The 18,022-nt window shown below is 37.2% G+C and overlaps 4 protein-coding genes across 4 annotated transcripts; 1 reads left to right on the top strand and 3 right to left on the bottom strand.

Annotated features, from left to right (window-relative positions):
- Positions 1-3,097: 3,097 nt before the first annotated feature.
- LOC116030221 (proteasome subunit alpha type-7) lies at positions 3,098-5,543 on the bottom strand. The gene is made up of 3 exons (XM_031272396.1): positions 5,233-5,543; positions 3,903-4,317; positions 3,098-3,560 (listed from the first exon to the last, which is right to left on the bottom strand). The coding sequence occupies exons 1-3, from the start codon at positions 5,403-5,405 to the stop codon at positions 3,399-3,401; spliced, it is 750 nt and encodes a 249-aa protein (XP_031128256.1). The 5' UTR covers positions 5,406-5,543; the 3' UTR covers positions 3,098-3,398.
- A 1,141-nt stretch (positions 5,544-6,684) lies between these two features.
- On the bottom strand, positions 6,685-8,901 carry LOC116030219 (protein EARLY-RESPONSIVE TO DEHYDRATION 7, chloroplastic-like). Its single transcript, XM_031272395.1, has 4 exons — positions 7,876-8,901; positions 7,639-7,805; positions 7,337-7,421; positions 6,685-7,253 (listed from the first exon to the last, which is right to left on the bottom strand). The coding sequence occupies exons 1-4, from the start codon at positions 8,784-8,786 to the stop codon at positions 7,073-7,075; spliced, it is 1,344 nt and encodes a 447-aa protein (XP_031128255.1). The 5' UTR covers positions 8,787-8,901; the 3' UTR covers positions 6,685-7,072.
- Positions 8,902-9,099: 198 nt separating this feature from the next.
- On the bottom strand, positions 9,100-12,301 carry LOC116030218 (CTL-like protein DDB_G0288717). Its single transcript, XM_031272394.1, has 3 exons — positions 11,152-12,301; positions 9,713-10,055; positions 9,100-9,633 (listed from the first exon to the last, which is right to left on the bottom strand). The coding sequence occupies exons 1-3, from the start codon at positions 12,270-12,272 to the stop codon at positions 9,364-9,366; spliced, it is 1,734 nt and encodes a 577-aa protein (XP_031128254.1). The 5' UTR covers positions 12,273-12,301; the 3' UTR covers positions 9,100-9,363.
- Positions 12,302-14,655: 2,354 nt separating this feature from the next.
- On the top strand, positions 14,656-17,435 carry LOC116028960 (endo-1,4-beta-xylanase 5-like). Its single transcript, XM_031270817.1, has 8 exons — positions 14,656-14,886; positions 14,960-14,994; positions 15,084-15,240; positions 15,379-15,551; positions 15,757-15,858; positions 15,942-16,088; positions 16,211-16,849; positions 16,935-17,435. The coding sequence occupies exons 1-8, from the start codon at positions 14,664-14,666 to the stop codon at positions 17,268-17,270; spliced, it is 1,812 nt and encodes a 603-aa protein (XP_031126677.1). The 5' UTR covers positions 14,656-14,663; the 3' UTR covers positions 17,271-17,435.
- Positions 17,436-18,022: the final 587 nt, after the last annotated feature.

Consider the following 18,022-nt stretch of genomic DNA (forward strand, 5'->3'; position numbering starts at 1 on the left):
GTCCCATCCCATTTGTGAAGAAAAGCTTCCTTTTATTCACCTCCGGGACCCAAAGCTTCCGTTCTTGTCATACGTCAAACTGTCATCTCACTCTTCTTTTTTTTTTTTTTTCCTTCTTTTTTAATTTTATGTCCACATTAAATATTTAAATTCCCTTCTCTTTTAGGGTGTGTTTGGAAACCCGGAAAATGATTTCCGAAAATCATTTTCCGGGTTTCTAGTGTTTGGTAAGCAATGTAAAATGGAAGTCAATGTGAAATGGCCACATAGTCAATGTAAAATCCACCCATTTTCTTGTAAAATGACTTACCTTTTTTTTTTGGGGTAAGTCATTTTACATTCTTGTTCAGCACCTTCCTTCAAGCAACACGTCTCCACCAGAGCCTTCCTTCTCGCCTGATTTCTGCGTCCGAAACCACCGCATCGTTTAAAACTAGTTCGCCGGCGAACTCGAAACCAGTCCACCGGCGAACTGGAAACCAACCAGTTCGGTTGGTTTCCAGTTCGAACAAACCAGTTCTGGTTTTCGCACAAATGCGGAAACCAGATCTGGTAATACTGAACAAACCAAACCAAACACACACAAACCAGATCTGCTAATGGAGATTGTTTTTCGAAGTATGCTAATGGAGATTGTCTGGTTGGTATGATATAGTTCGGGTTTTCTTCTCATTTTCCAGAAAACAAACCAAACACACAAATACAGTTTTCCATAATATATCCAAACACAGGAAATGAAAATGTTTTCCGGAAAATGACTCATTTTCCGGAAAACATTTTCTTGAAGTCATTTTACTGCTTTCCAAACGGACCCTTAGTACTGAATGCTTCTACATATTAAAATTATAATAATGATACACATACACACAAATTCTACAAAACTTTTATACTACGTAGTATTATATTGTATTATTAAAAATGTAAATAATATTAAATACATATATTAACTCTTTATTAATATTCAGTTATTAAAGACAGTATATATTACATTTTTTGATAAAACACGTCTAATTTAAAGTAAGTAATTAATTCGATAAAACTCACTACCAATGCAAAATCCATTGAAATACGACTTATAAGTCTTGTGGTGCGTGTACTACAAGGCATGGTAATTTCTTTTACTTTAGACAAGATTACAGTAGAAAGAAATGACATGTGGATATTGAGAATTGCCTTAATTATAATTAACCTTCATTGCATAATCAACTCATTAATGAATTGAATATCATATGTTAAGCCAGGCCAGCATTTAAACTTTATTGTGAATTATTTAACTTCACAAATAATTAATAATGTACATATATTTTTGTGTTGGTTATATATATGTGTGTCTCTAAAATTGATGTAAATAATCCGTACAAAATAAACAAATACTAAAACATCCTTATCTCCACCTTCTTCCACTAACTCAACCTTCTAGAAACACAGTAGGGGTGCCTTTCACTTGCCAGAAATCCAAAACCTTTGGGACACCATTGCACCTACTTATGAATAAATCATTAAAAAAAATTTTGTTGCCTTTCTTGTTTCCATCATCACTTCTATATAATATTTTGCTATTTGTCTGATCTCTTGGCATATACTAATAATAAGCTAGTGGGTTTGTTCTAGGGTTTAATTATTTCATGATTGTTGATGTGTTTATAGGAGCACATCACATTACAAATGTAGTACGTATAATAGGTTGCCTGTATTATATTTTTCATTCACAATTAAAAAATAATGAATTTCTATCAACTCTTTTGTCCAGATTGAAATTTTTTTTTTTCCGACCACCATTGAGGTGATATGAATTTTCGGCATGGATAACAACCTTACACATTTGTTAGTGGATGAGCATGGATAGCAAGCTGTTTCAAAGATACATTTTTGTGTATATCTCATATGTTATTGAAAAATGATAAGTGTTAGAGCGTAGTGGAGTGCAACAGAGCGACATGTATTAATGTATTATATTCTAAATTAGTATGATGTATGCAAGGATGAATACTGAAGACTACATGCTCTGCTATCGTGGTTTAATTTGATAGATTCTAAGCATGGAGGCATTCAAACTTGGTACGGTGTTGAAAGTTTCTAAGGCCGACTCCATTCTTTCTAAACTTCAAACTACAGTGAAATGTCAAATCTTGGCTAATTGTTGATCTGAACGACCATATTTGACTTGGGAGGGTAGGATGTCTTTTTTTTTTTTTTTTTTTTTTTTTTTTTTTTTTTTTTNTTTTTTTTTTTTTTTTTTTTTTTTCTTCTCACTCCAATGTTGTATTAAACTACATTTTCAAACATTAATTGTTGTCAAACGGCAACATAATGCATGTTTTGGTTGTTTAGGGGACACAAAACGAACAATATCATGTTAATATAAGCGAACATTATTATGCATGTCAATATGAGTGATATGTGGCCCTTAACATTTTAAAAAAATAATTTATATCTACTTTTTTTTTTTCGTTTAAATTTAATTGTTATGTTAAATAGAGATTTTAATGTAATTTATGAACATCAACATATATATATTGATAATATCAAATTAATTAATATAAAAATTAAATTATAAATATTTGATAAGTAAGTCAATATAATTGACACGAAAGGAGTATAAATTTTTCCTTAAGTTTATATTCATATTTTATGACTTTATTCGTATTGAAATATCGTTTGGTGGGTGGGTATGATGTATTGAGGTTTAAGGAAGGAAAAAGTCATGTTTTTGGTACTATAATTAACGACATAAGTTTGACTTAATGACGGATAAATATGCCTCCTTGCGGCTGGGTGTCTATTTTTTGAATGGAACAAATGCTCCCCCAAGTTGAAATTGAACAAAAAAAAAAAAAAAAAAAAAAAAAAAAAAAAAAAAAGAGAGAGTAAAATGCATGCGTGCTTATCTTATTATTTTCCCACAAATTCAACATGTTATCCTCAACTCAAGGACCTCAACCTCTTATTCTTATTCGCTTTTCACTATTTCACCAAATTACACCATAATTTAAGCTTGTTTCACCTCATCTTCATTTGTTTTTGATACAATGAGAACAAATACAGAAACGACTACAAAATCATGATAAAACAACACCAATACAATAAGCCACCAGTATCAAATGTGAAATGTGTAAATTGCAAATCCTCACGAACATTCATTTTTTACAATCACATAATTACTCAGGAAATAAGATTCAGATTTCATCCTTCCACAGGTAGAATAGTACGGAGTATTCTCTAAGTTTAATCTCAAGAATAAGCATTAGCATTTGCTACGAAATCAGAATTTTTTAGGAAAAGTTTAAATAACCTATCACAATTCTATTACACAGAAATTTTGCTGCCAAGTAAACTGAAGTTGTTAAGAAGCACCAACATCGGATTAGACAACCATTTTCACGAAACATATCATAAAACTAGGTTTCCTTTGAAGGTGCCTTCTTGGCAGCTTCTGCAGCTGCTTTCTCTGCTTCAATCTCAGCAACAATGGCATCAATTTCGGCTTCTTCAAGTTGCCGCAGTCCGTGCTCTCTGGTCATCACAGCAACCTCTATGTTCTTTCCACCACTCTCAACAACCTTTCAGGTGCACAAGAAACAAAGTAAAAATTCCAGCTCAAAGAATAAATTTATCAGTATGTGTAACTATTATGTTGCAATGAAAACCAACATGTTTTTCCACTTACACCAGATTATATATCAGTCACATGAACTGAAAGTGGCCTTACATATAACACACGCATATGATTAACTTTCCACTAAAATAACTTGCTGACAAAAGAGTTCAACAAATGGACTAGTCATCTGTGCAGTAATTCTATTGTATGTTTAGTACTGCTAATGGCCAACAGCATAGGATATATTTATGCAACAATAAAGAGGATTAAGCAATAAATAAGTTGCCTGCACACAGAGACTTACTTCAAGTAAAGCACGAATGGCTAGCTTCACAGTTTCTTGACCAGAGGTTTCCTTGTAGTTCTTCTCAAGGAACTCCCTGATTGAGTTGGAGTTTCTCCCAGTAGCATTGGCCTTCCATGCTGAAAAAGTTCCTGATGGATCTGTCTGATAAAGAGATGGGACGCCCGTGTATGGATCGAAACCAATAATCAAGGTTGACAGCCCAAATGGTCTTACACCACCACTTTGAGTGTACTTTTGCTGAAGACCAGCAATATAACGAGTTATGTACTCAACCGTAACAGGATCTTCCACTGTGAGTCTATGGCTTTGACACTCAATGCGTGCCCTATTTACAAGGACACGGGCATCTGCTTTGAGTCCAGCACATGCCAATGCAATGTGATCATCTAGATTTACAATCTTTCTTACTGATCTGAATAACATAATAAGTAAATGAGAGAATCAGCAGATATTTCTGAACATAAGCCATAATAATAGTAAAATGCAAAAGAAAAATATGGCAAGACAAAATAACAGAAAAAACACCAAGTACTCCAGTAGAGTCCTAGATTACTGAGAGTAAATTCTGGGATGATTATTCTTTCCTAATAAATAATAGGCAAATGAGAGGAGAAAGGAACTTGGTTTTTCTGATTCTCAACTATGATCTTCCTGATCACTTACTATTCTTAACAGGAATAAAACATATTCTCATTTTAAACATAAATCTCCAAGCTTTCCTACTAATTACTCTAATTTCAAGGAAAACAATTGAAGTTTCTGCAAAATACACATCCCAAACAAGGTGAAAGAGGAAACTTGGTCCAGGATTTCATTGGAGAAGTAATGTTGTTCATATTCCTCTTGTTGCCATAACCATTCACTCAGTTGTAGCCTTGTAGGCTACCATTTTAAGTTAAGTGAGCTATGTGTTTTAATCTATGGAATCAATTAACTATCTAGAGAGCAGATATATACATAGGCAGATAAAGAAATACCAATCTTCAATGCCATAAAGCTCAAAAAGAGCTACTATCACTCCTTGAATAAATGTGCATCTCTATAAAAACAACATGCTTGGCTGCATTTTACAATTCTGGCTAAACAGTATAAAAAGTACATCGTGCCAAAGACACATTTCATGAACCTATAAACCTATTGTATAATTACAAATAGAATGTGCTACAAATGAAACCTATAGCTAAATTCCCTTATACAATTATAATGCTGCAACAATTACTGGTAAAAGAATTAAATGGAAGCTTGTGGATTAACAGGATAAAAAGTAGCGTTGCCAATGTAGGGATCTAGCAAACAGATCAATCGAAAATCCGAATGGAAAACCTACCTAGAGTCCTGAAGTTTGGGAGTGGACTTCTTCTCGACGCCGAGCACAACAGTGTCGTTACCTCGGACGCCGACGGCAGCGTTACCCTTTCGCACAGCTTCGAGAGCGTACTCCACCTGGAACAGATGGCCGTCCGGCGAGAACACGGTGATCGCCCTATCATATCGAGCCATCAGTAGGAGTCCTAGTGTGATTTCAGTTTCTTCTTCCGATCTCTTCCTCCTCTCCGATATTTGCAGAATTGCAGAAGGTTTCTTCTTGGGCGACAAGCTAGACCAATAAAGTCAAGGTAACGACGCATAATGTTTTATTTGGAACTTTGAATTGACATTGGGCTTACGGTACGGGGAAGTGTTGGACTAAATCTACATACTAAGCCCAATTCACGCCGAATGGCCCAAATTCCACGAACTAAACAATTTAGTAGAGAAGTGTAAAATAGTGACTAAATTTATTAGTTCTGAGTATTAAATTACCCAACTTAAAACGTGTGCAGTTGAATTATTAAACAAATAACAATGTGTGCCAATTACTATGTAGTCATCTCTGTTACTATTTTAAATGGATGATGGATTGGACTCGAAAATATTTTATTATATTTTTTTCAATTACACATGTTTTAAGTTCATAGGCCAACATTGTGATCAAGTAACACGTAGTGACTTTCTCAAATGGGAAATCACGAGATCAAGCCACGGGACTCTTTCAATCGTTATACCTTGCACCACAGTGCACATAGCAATGTGCACCACGTACGTAAAACGACGTCGTTTTAGTGTTTGTGGACGCGGACCCGGGAATTCATTATCTATAATACACATAATCATTATCTAGAATACACAGAACGTTTGCCTAAAATACACAGAATGTTTGCCCAGAATACACAGAATATTGACACACAATACACAGAACTCATCCTCCTAACATTCGAATGCACAAACACATCACAACCTGTGTTAATAACATGAATACACAGAATATTGACACAAAATACACATAACTCATCCTCCTAAACATTCGAATGCACAAACACATCACAACATGTGTTACTAACATGAATACACATAACGGTTGCCTAGAATACACAGAATGATTGTCTGGAATACACAGAATATTAACATAAATACAGAGACCGGCCGAAACGGGAAACGTGATTTCTAAATTCTAAAAAAACGGACGATTAATTTACAATGCTCAAAACGACGTCGTTTAGGTACGTGGTGCACATTACTATGTGCACCGTGATGCACGGTATAATTTGCCGGACTCTTTGGGCAAGTATGTTCAATAGTGTTATCTCACTCTCATTTAGATCAATTTTTTTCCATCTTTTGTATAACACACTAATATCCACGCTCTGGGAAAAAAAATTAATCCAATAAGAGTTTATGCATAGGTGATAGCTCACGGGTGAATGCGTTAAACTTTAAAGCCATTCTTAACAAATTAAAATAGACCAGAAGTATATTGTAATATTGGACACAACTATAGGCAAAAAATTGTATATATTTGAGCTATTAAAGCATAAAAATCAAGACCCTAGCTCATACTTCCCAGCTCAGATTAGTGAGTCAGAATATTGTAGATGTTGTGATAAGCTAGCTGCTTGCTTCCAGTAAACTCTAGTTTCTCTCTTTTGTCTGCAATGAATTCATCTCTTCTATTGCTTCATCGTTGATTTCATAAAATGAGCATACAGAAAAGCCACAACCAAAACAAATAAACAAACCAAACTACGTCAACCACTGCGTCACTGTCACCGTATAGGTAGCAAAAGATATAGTAATTGAGAGCAAAACAATAACAACCAAATTTATAGCCAACTAACTACATATGTCTGTCACTTGGTCTTGGCCTTCAATTTAGCCTCAGCCGCAGCAGCCTTCACTAAACTCGTAGCTTTAATGGAACTTTTTGGATTGAGAGCTTTTCTTATCTTAAACACAGCCCAGGCCGTCCCAATTGCATGCCCTGCCGCGTCAAATCCTTCTCTTGTCATCTCCGCCGCTTGCTCTCCATGCCTGCAACCAACCACCCAACTTCCAAATTCAACCAAACTCACAAACTCAGTTTAAACATCATTCTCAGACAGTCTAGATTTTACCTTTGTGAAACAAGTCCAGTTGTCACAGTGGATGTTGTTGACATCACATTCCTTCCCGCCACTTCAACAGCATCACACACCTTATCTGATTCAAAACAACCACCTTAGGTTCTTGATAAACTAACGATGCTAACAACTATGTTAAAGGGGATGCTGGGAGACATACTCATGTGTATTCACATATACAAATTAACTAGAAAAGACAGTACACAATTGACTAAAGCATCAAAATCAAACATCTAAATGAGTCAATCAATTAATGGACAAAAAAAATAAATTATAAAAATTGATTCTTTACTTACTAAAGCCATCCAAGGAGGCAAGAACAATTTCCCCAGGAAGAAGGCTGAAGAATTTTTGGCCAGCTTTAGAGTTTGCAATTGTGCTTGTGAAGAATCCAGACACCTTCACCACGCCGGAAAGTATGCCGGTTGCCACTTTTTCTGACATCTTTGTCATCTTCTTCACTCTGTATCAGTTATTACATACCAGATTCAGTACTGATTTATTAAGGTTAAAACAAAACAGAAAGATTATACCTTTTCATTCTTCTCATGGCCGCAGGACTAATCTCAGAGGTAGCGCCCTTTCCCATTTTCTTAGTCAGAAATTGATGCCCCCAATTCAATCTATCAACGGCCACATCCCCACACCACAAGATCCCCTTAACCAAATGCCCTGAACCCGCGGCGATCAATCTTGCGACGCTGCTACTGTAATCCTCAACGTTGGGAGCTAGGGTGGTCCAGTACGCGGCGGAGCTCTTCTCCACCGCATCTTTCTTTTCTTTCTTCTCCATCTCCGCCGGCGAGACATCCTTAGCCATCACTCCCCACTTTTCAGCCACCCCCTTCTCCACTTTCTCCACTCTGAATGCACTGTACTTTCCCAATACTCCATCAAGCTCTCTCAGCACCCCTTCCTGACCCTTGGCCGCAATAGTCAACCCGTAGTTCAGCATATTCTCCGACGAGTCCACTCTGATCTCGCCCTCGCCCTCGTCATCGGAGTCCGCTTCCGGCGGAGTGCGAAGATTGAAGAAGTAGTGAGACTCGTCCAGCTTCACCGCGGCCTCGTCTTTGGCCAACGGCCATTGAATTTCTGCCCCGACACGGGCAAGAATCGCCACAACGTTGTTGTCTTGTTTGAGCTGAACGATGGTGAACTCCCCGCTGGCGAGTTCAATACTCCGGTCTTTATCGATCAAATGAACTATGGAACCCGGGATTCTTATGATCACTTCTTCAGAAGATTCAAAAGCAGCGGGATGCTCTGAATCTGGTTTTCTTTCATCTTCCTTATCTGGAAACAGATTTTCTGCCAAATCATTCATATCAATAGTTGGGTATAGAGAAGAGCCCGAAGAGGGGCTTTTGCTTGGGTTAGAAACGAACGGAGAATTGGAATCTGGGTTTGAATCGAAGACTTGTGGGTACAGAGATTTCGACATGGCTCCTTCTTCTTCTCCTTCTTGTCTGCGTTTTGATATCTTGATTTGAGGACAGCAATAAAAGATGGGGCTTTTTATATGAATGAAATCGTAAACTCCAAGTAAAATGGAAGAGATAGTCGGTTAAGGTTATAACTTATAAACGAGCTTGACGTGTTTGGATACGTGTTGAATCCGTGGAGGTGCAGAAGCCCATTTCTGCCCTCTTCTGTACAAGTTGTTTAAAAAAATGCAATCTTTACATTAAACTTCAACCAGAAGAAATCTGAAACCAGAACTGAATAATTTACTCATTCAAATTAAGTCATCTCAATAAGAGAAATCAGCCATGACATTCAAATATATATATACTAAATGTTTTCGTGTTAACATCGTTCAAATGATTGTACCATGAAAGCTACAACAGTTGGTCCAACATCGACATAAAAAAAAATTGAGCAGGACCACCTGGGAATTCTCTTATTGGGAAAAATCTCTGTTGTACAAGAGGAGTTTAAGGATAGTATCACCCACTTGCCGGCAGGCAATTATACATCATGACCAAAAAATTCTACAAAGTTACAACACAGGCCCCTGTTTATACAGAAAGAGGAGGAGATCTGGCAGCAGCAAATGGTGATCTGATACTCCTGCTGATTGGGAGGTGAACATACACTTCATGGACCTTCTGCTTACTCACCTCTCCCCTATCCCTGTCTATTGCATAGCACACGTAAACCGTATCGACAACGTTGTCCAAAACGAGGACAAAGAAACTGAGAACCACGATCAGAAGCAGCCATGCCGCAGCAGAGACAAGGTATGCCTCCATTCCGAGGTGAACGACAGCTTTCAATATAATGCAAACCTGAAAGCGAGAAAGCAGCAAGTTTAGGGTTCCAAGCAGACGGTGGGAAAGAAAACACAAGATAACTGCCTCGACTCACCACTATTGCATATATTGCGGAAAGGACAAAAGAAATTCCAGCCAGAATGCGCGTGGAGACAATCTCCACAATAACTGTTGAGAGCAGGTTACGTTCAAGAAGTTCGTATGTCATTTCGGCAGATGTGCAATATGATTCACCAGTAATAGCGGCAAAGATTATAGTGAACTTGTTCAGAAAGTCAATTGCTGACAGAAGGGTATTGACACAGAACCTTAGAATAAGGTTTACAATGCCAGGTGCCTCTTGTCTTGCGTTATCTACCATGGCACGCACCATACGGACAACACAGACAATCAATCCGGAAAAACATATTGTGCCTGAAGATGGACCAAAAGCATTTCTGCGAGTTTTCAACAGAAGATCATGGGCAGGGACAAAATATTCAGAATTGCTATGTTCAATTGTTCATTATACACACAAGAAAAATAAATTCAACAGAATAAGATGCAAAATGGTATCAGAATTTTATACAAGTCATTTGGCATTGCCACATAACTATTATCAAAAGTGTCTTTGGGTGGCTCATACAAAATAGCCATCACTACACTCTGAAATTCTGAATTATTTAGCACAAAATCTACACCTCTTAAAAGATGCTAACTTTTGTATGTGATCTCTAAAGATAATTACAGTTCAATTACAAGACATGTTTGTGAAAGAGAAAGGGGTTAAAACACAAGCATTAACTGCAATATTTAAGTCATTAGAATGATATGGGATAAGCAGTATGTCTCTGCAAACACCTCAAAAAAACAATTCAACTTACAGGACATTCAGTTTCTAGGTTTAACTCATCAAACTATAAAAAAGAAGTTCGCACCTTTCTCCTTAAGGCTTCTACTCCCTTCACCTCCATTTGTTTTCTAAGTTCACTTCACAAGTGTCATATTATTTGCATACTCATGAAATAGTGTCTTGCAATGTTCATTACATCTAAATACTGAACACCCCCTGCCTATATATTTCATTAAGCCCCCTTAAATAAGCTGCTAACCTTCAACAACGGATTTAGCAGGATAATCTTACAGTAACCACAATTCAGTCCTATACTCATCGAATGCAATTACTTTAATACTGCTCGCTTATATTGTTGGCAATGCCAACTGCTGATCCCTAGCATTGCTTGTGCTCTACCAGTTAGGTTTTCATAGTCCCCCTAAACACTTAACCAACAGTCATTATATGGAATCTTAAATTTTTGTTTAAAAGAATCCCAACAGTAGAAATAAAACATCCAATAATTAAATAGGGTTCAACTGCCAAGTTCTATATCTGCTACCAAGCAAAAAACCCAAGTAATGCCAACTTGTGCAAGAATCAAGGCATGCAAGCAGCAGCTCTTGGATATTCATTTCCATTTGATAGATGATGAGTAAAACACCATAAAGCCATAAACTTTATTAGGAAATTGTTTAATTAATATGAAGAGTATATACCTCAAGGAGCTTCTCATGCTCTTTTTGGGACTTGTATCATCCTTGGAGAAGTACCACTGAGCTATTGTCCCACTGATCACATAAACTTGAGCTTCTATCAGCGTCGTAGCAGACCATAACATTGTGAGAATAGCTAATGCATAGTATGCAGGCACAAATTTGTCTTGTCTCCAATGACAAGAGTATTCTCCATGCTCTTCCTTGGGGACAATCTCCCCATTCATCCGTGCAAAAACCAAGAAAACAACAATGGGAGCATAATACACAAACAGACCCAAAGTCAATGCCGGGAGCACCACAAACAACCTCAAATTCTTGGACAGCGCATTGGAAGCAACTCCAATTATAGTCACAGTGAGCTCAATCCGATGCCAGTTCACAACGAAAATCCACACAATCACCGCAATAATCAAGAATACAAACACCAGCACCAAAATCCGATATGCCAAGGGAAATGCATCGCTGCAAGTGGAACTCACGGTGCAGGCAACGAACCAGTAGAGGTTTAAGGCCACCGGGATAATAATGAAGAAAGGAAGCAAAGAGTAAACGATTTGCTTCGTATAACGCTTGAGCAAGAACAGTACAAAGAGCACAAAGGGAAAGCTGAAGAGCAGAGTAAAAACAAGAGTCCATATCAAGCTCTCCAAGACACTGGAATCAGACACGCTTAGAGAAAGAAGGTTACTTGAATCACGAAGAGTGCAGGAAAAGGAGGAGTAATCGTAAACATAGGAAGAGACCTGGAAACGGTTAGGATTCCGGTTGACGGAAGCGTAGATGCCGAAGCCAAACGTGGATAGAACGAGAAGAAGGAAGAGGATGAGGTAAGGCAGGTCCTTGATACTCCGTGGGCCGTGGTTGTAGGAGATCTGGAGAAACTGAGATTGGTCTTCTGGGTCAGAAGGGGAGCTGGGGTGGTGAGGAACGGCTATCGGGTCGTCGATTGTAGGATACGGTTTAGAGAGGAGAGGTTGGGTCGGGTCGAGGAGGGTTGAAGAAAGCTTGTTTGAGTCCTCTTCACTTGCAGCCATGGCTTCCAGGGAATAAGCAAAATGGTTAGTGAAAAGGAGGAAGAATAGGAAGTTGGATGTTTGTGCCTTGTGGATAGCAGCCCACATTTGACCGGTCCGGTTCCACCAAAATATGGAGCTCCGGTGGCCATCAAATTAACTAAACAAAAAAATATCACAATATAACAAACCTTATTTATGAATATAATCGCGGAAACAAGTGAGAGCAATCAATTTTGCTCACCATGATTTTATAAAGATCACATTCTTTCATCATTCTTAAGCCTTTTTTATAATCTCACTCTCTCGTAAGTTTATGTTGAGTCTATGGTCATTAAACTATAAAACCAACACAACATATTTATAATTTCATTGTATTATTACCGATGGTAAAGACACATTTGATTTACACATCCAAATATCAATCATAATTGGAATCAAATGCTTAACGATTGTAATGAGTGTTTGTAATTATAGTCTATTTATCTGGTATCAAATAGGAATTAGAGTTAATATAATTAATTATTTAATTAAAAATACAAATGAATAAATATATAATACACATATATACATATACAAGTCCTTCTTCCCTGTTTAGGTGGAGTCATGTGGTTTAACAACACTATTCAAAATTTTAATTGCACAGACATGATTAAACATATGTAGACCTATAAATTAAGGGATTTGATTGAAAAACTGTCCCACAAAAAAGAATGTCAAATAATAAATATATCCAAATATATATATATATATATATATATATATATATATATATATATATATATATCAGATCTAACAAACACGTCCACACCTAAAGATTAGTCATTATATGAATATAAATCTACACAAAAGTTCCATATTATATGAGTAAAGAATGACATTTTTATTTCTTTTTCTTCCTTATTTTTTGTTGAGTTCTACTACAAAGAGACAATACCGCCTCCACAGATACTCGATTTCATGACCTCTCATATAATAGAGTAACTACATGCCATGTGAGCACAAAGTGCTTGGCTTGAGTTCTACTACATAGATTTCCAAATCTTACTTCCTAAATTTTACTCCATGATGTGGTGAATACTGATAAGTTACTTTTTTTCTATATAGATCTTAATACAAGTGTCTACATCAAGATTTTGTGTGTGAGACTACAAGTTAGGAGAAGAAAATAGAATTACAGATATATTTTTTTTCAATGTCTAAAAGTATGGTAGGTTTCTTTAAAAAAAAGGGTATGGTAGCTAGGTGAAAAGGAATGACTTTTATTATTGTTATTAATAAAGGATTTGGATCCAAATAAAAAATAGTAAACAAAGAATATTATAATTGGTATTAAATCACCTAAAATATATCTCAAAGCGATGTAGGGTATATTTTTTAGCACAAACTATTTTTTAGAGGACTATAAGTAGCAAAGTGTTTGCAGCATTACACTGTACAATTACGGGGATATAATTTAACAGTACAGATTTGTCTAACTTAGAGTTTTGTTGCTATATAATTTACTGATGATACACGCAAGGCAAATGTCGTAATATGACACAAACTTACAAGTTGCCATAATTCTGGTATCATTATATGGCCGTGCTAGCCTACGCCTGCGCCGTGGGCTGTGCCCACTTCCATCCGCGTGCCAACTCGGAAGCCCTGCAAACCAAGCAAAGCTGAATGAGACCACAATCCATCATTTCTCTATCCATTCCTACACAAGTCTTAAGTAGTACATCAAAGCAACTTCTTTTTTTCCAAAATAAAACAAAAATGTATAGCTGCACAATACAATAAAGTTGTACCGCTTGTATTTGTATTACTTACAAAGCAATCGAAAAACACATCAGGAGTGAGGAGTAATGGGCACCGGCCTTCAGGCATGGCATGGTACAATATGGTGCCTTTGCGCCCACATTGCATAGAGATGGAATCAACAAATAGTGTTAGACAACTTTAGTCAGTTAGTCAAACAATTAATTTAATAATTATAAAATTTAAAATTTCATTCATCAAGGAGAATTACAAGACGAGCTTCACCCATGGTGTAATTTTAGATAACAGCTATGTACTTTACTGTCTCAAGATACAATAAAGCATGCAACCTGACAAAAATGTGATGTGATGAAGGGTGGTCAGTGGTCACACTTCCACATTGCAACAAAAGCCAAAAGGGAATGTATCGGTAGCAGAGTAATAATAATAACAAGAGTGAAACGGTAGGTGGTAACACAAGACTACAAATTTAAAAAAAAAAAAAAATGGCCTGCATTCACGTGTACAAACCACCGAATTAAAGAGGTTCTGAACTTTACATGAGGCTAAACGCCACCAATATCGTACCAGAAACATGCGAAATAGGTAGCAGCTGGAACAGAGTTAAAACATTAAAAATCATGTTGAAAATACAGAACCAAACTATTAATTAAACCATCACAGATGTTGGCCACTATTACTATATATCAGACCACCCAGCCAACCTCCCTCTTACAGTGCATGTGAACACGGCAAATGTCATTCGGGCACTGGCACTGTTTCTCCTGTGATTCTATTACTGGTCAATTTGCACTCGCCCATACCCACAACTTGACTCACTCTTCTATAAAGAAACAGGACTCGACGCCATTCTTTTGCTGTAGTTTCTGTTCTATGAAGATGAGAAACACTGCAACTTTACCCTTCTTCTTCTTCTTGTTTTTGGGCTACTTCATCAACCCATCCCTTTCAACTTATGGTATTCTCCTTTTTTTCCTTTTTCACTTTGGTTTTATGTTCTTTCATTCTGATTAATTGTCTTTCTGTTGCAGATGGTCCATTATACGATTCCTCGGCCTACACAGAGGTAGCCATTAATGTTTGACAACAGACATTTACAAGGTCAGAATCTTTGTTTTATGCTAATTAATGAGCATTGTGGTGTGAACTTTGCAGTGCAAACAGCATCCAGAGGAGGCATTATACAGTGGAGGAATACTAGGGGGTAAAGTCCCAGAATCCCGACAGATGATAGGGCTCAATGGAAAGGGAGTTTATACGCCAACATTTCTGCTGCAAGACCTAACCCCGGGCACAATTTATTGTTTTTCCAGTTGAGTTCTATCCCTAATTTCCAACTGTTTAACCATTCTTTGTTCCATCTTGTAAAGCTGCAATCTTTCGTATATAGTAACCTTAGCAGCTTAATGAAAAGATCGATCATTCATGTACGTAATTTGGGTTTTGGCAGGTTGGGTCAGAATAGAAAATGCAGATTCTGCTCTCTTAACGGCTAGCCTCATGAGTGAAAAGGGGGAACCAGATTGTGTAGGGACTGTTGTTGCTAAGCAAGGATGCTGGTCTTTTATCAAGGGTGGATTTGTTTTGACTTCACCATCAAACTTATCTCTACTGTACTTTCAGGTACACGTACAACTTAGAATAAGACTTAATATGTGATAGTAACATATATATGTCCTATTTAAAATACTATACATGTCTTGGTCCAAATCTGGATTAGTCTGGTGTGATATCGGATGTCATGTCATGTCGTAACTAAAACACTCTCACCCGGCCTTGTACACACTTATCTCATATATCCTCCATATGTTTATCATTTCTTGAACAGAATTCAGGCACAGCAGAAATCAATATAGAGATTGCAAGTGCTTCTTTGCAGCCATTTACTCAGCAGCAATGGAGTTTAAATCAACAAACCAAAATCAACATGGTAAGTCAAATATGCACAGCAGTCAGCAGCCATCCAAATTACCAATCTTTAATTAATTTGCTGCATGGTCTTGGTTGGTTCAGGAAAGAAAGCGCGCAGTAACTATCCATGTATCAGACAAACAAGGTGTTAGGCTACAGGATGCAGCGGTAACAATTGAGCAGATTTCGAGAGATTTCCCATTGGGATCTGCAATAGCCAAGTATATCATTGGAAATTTGCCCTATCAGGTTATCCAATTAATTATGATGCCAGGCCATTTGTGTATTCAACCTCTGATACTATGTACAATGTTTCAATATAATGCAGAAGTTAACAAATTAATGTTGTCTAGCTTCCTTCACTGTTTCAGGACTGGTTCAGTAAGCGGTTTAATGTAGCTGTGTTTGAGAATGAGCTGAAGTGGTACACAACAGAACCTGATCCCGGAAAGTTGAATTACACCTTAGCAGACCAGATGCTGAACTTTGTTAGAGAAAACCAGATTATGGTCAGAGGCCACAATATTTTCTGGGAGGATCCGAAATACACACCAAAATGGGTTCTGAACCTGACAGGTCCAGAGCTGAAATCAGCAGTCCAGTCAAGAATTCAAAGCCTTATGAGCAGATACAGAGGTGAGTTTATCCATTGGGATGTCAGCAACGAAATGCTGCATTTTGATTTGTACGAGCAGAAGCTTGGACCCGACGCCACCTTAGAATTCTTCAAGACAGCACACGAAGCAGACCCGCTGGCAACCTTGTTCATGAATGATTTCAATGTGGTGGAAACATGTTCTGATCCAAAGTCCACTGTCGACACATACATCTCCAAGATGAAGGAACTGAAACAAGGCGGAATATCAATGGATGGAATTGGCCTGGAGGGCCATTTCTCAGCTCCCAACCCTCCTCTGATAAGAGCAATTCTTGATAAACTGGCCACACTGGGACTTCCCATTTGGCTCACAGAAATCGACATTAACAAGAAATACGGCCAAGAAACACAGGTAATCTGCAATTCTGCATACTAAATTAAAGATGTGTAACATGGGAAGCTAATTTTTTTTTTTTTTTTTTGGCATTGATTCACAGGCAATCTATCTGGAAACAGTTCTGAGAGAGGGGTTTTCACATCCTGCAGTGAGTGGGATAATGCTGTGGACAGCCATAAGTCCAAAAGGATGCTTTCAAATGTGCCTTACTGATAATAACTTGAATAATCTACCAGCTGGGGATGTTGTGGACAATCTGCTAAAGGAGTGGCAAACCCAAACCTTGGAAGGAGGAACAGACGAGCATGGTTCTTACAGTTTCATGGGATTCCTAGGTGAATACAAAGTGAGCGTGGAGTACGGTAACAGGACTGCAACTTCAACTTTCTCGCTTAACCGCGGTGATGAGACACGACATTTTAGGATTCAAGTCTAATTTTTTTAAGTATGAATATGATCGACGCAGATATATCAACTGTACTGTTGCGCATTATATTGTGCACAAACTACTCCGTAGTAGTTAAGGAATCAACAGACGACTTATAACTTACAAACAAACTCATCACATCAGAATATCAGATATGACATCACTTCATTCAAATATCGATCGCATGATTTAATATATGCTTACGCAAACCCCTCGTAGCACTACTAGTTTACCCAAATTATTTAATTTGATGGTTTTCTAGTGGAGTTTGGAATTAAAAAAGAACACTACTACCTGACTACATCTATTCCGATTTTTTTGAATTAACGAGGTAAACCCCACTTCTGACTGTGTGAGTAGTGAGTAAACCCTGTCCTGTGATCGTAGCCGGCATATCTATTCCTATTTTATACTTTCAATAAGGTGTCTTACAATGATTGCTTAAAAAAATAGGGGTAGTTATTTTTATTTATTCACTTTTCTTTGTTCAATAAAATATACACACATGGCAGGAGTAATATTCTTTGGGAGTACTTTTGGTTTAACCCGCCACACATGGTTTGTTTAGTATAATTTATCTTTGTGTGCTTTGTGAGTTATTACACACAAGATTTATCTATACACAGTTTTGAGTAATGACAGTGAATTTATCTTGTTGTAAAAAAACACAAAAGCAAAAGTTGTTTGCAAATTCAAATTCACATAACTAAGCCCAAGAAACTTATCCGTTGGCCCAATGAGTTGTTGGACGGCCTTGCCAA

Source organism: Ipomoea triloba, chromosome 9 (genome assembly GCF_003576645.1).
Source record: "Ipomoea triloba cultivar NCNSP0323 chromosome 9, ASM357664v1".
NCBI classification, from domain to species: Eukaryota; Viridiplantae; Streptophyta; class Magnoliopsida; order Solanales; family Convolvulaceae; genus Ipomoea; species Ipomoea triloba.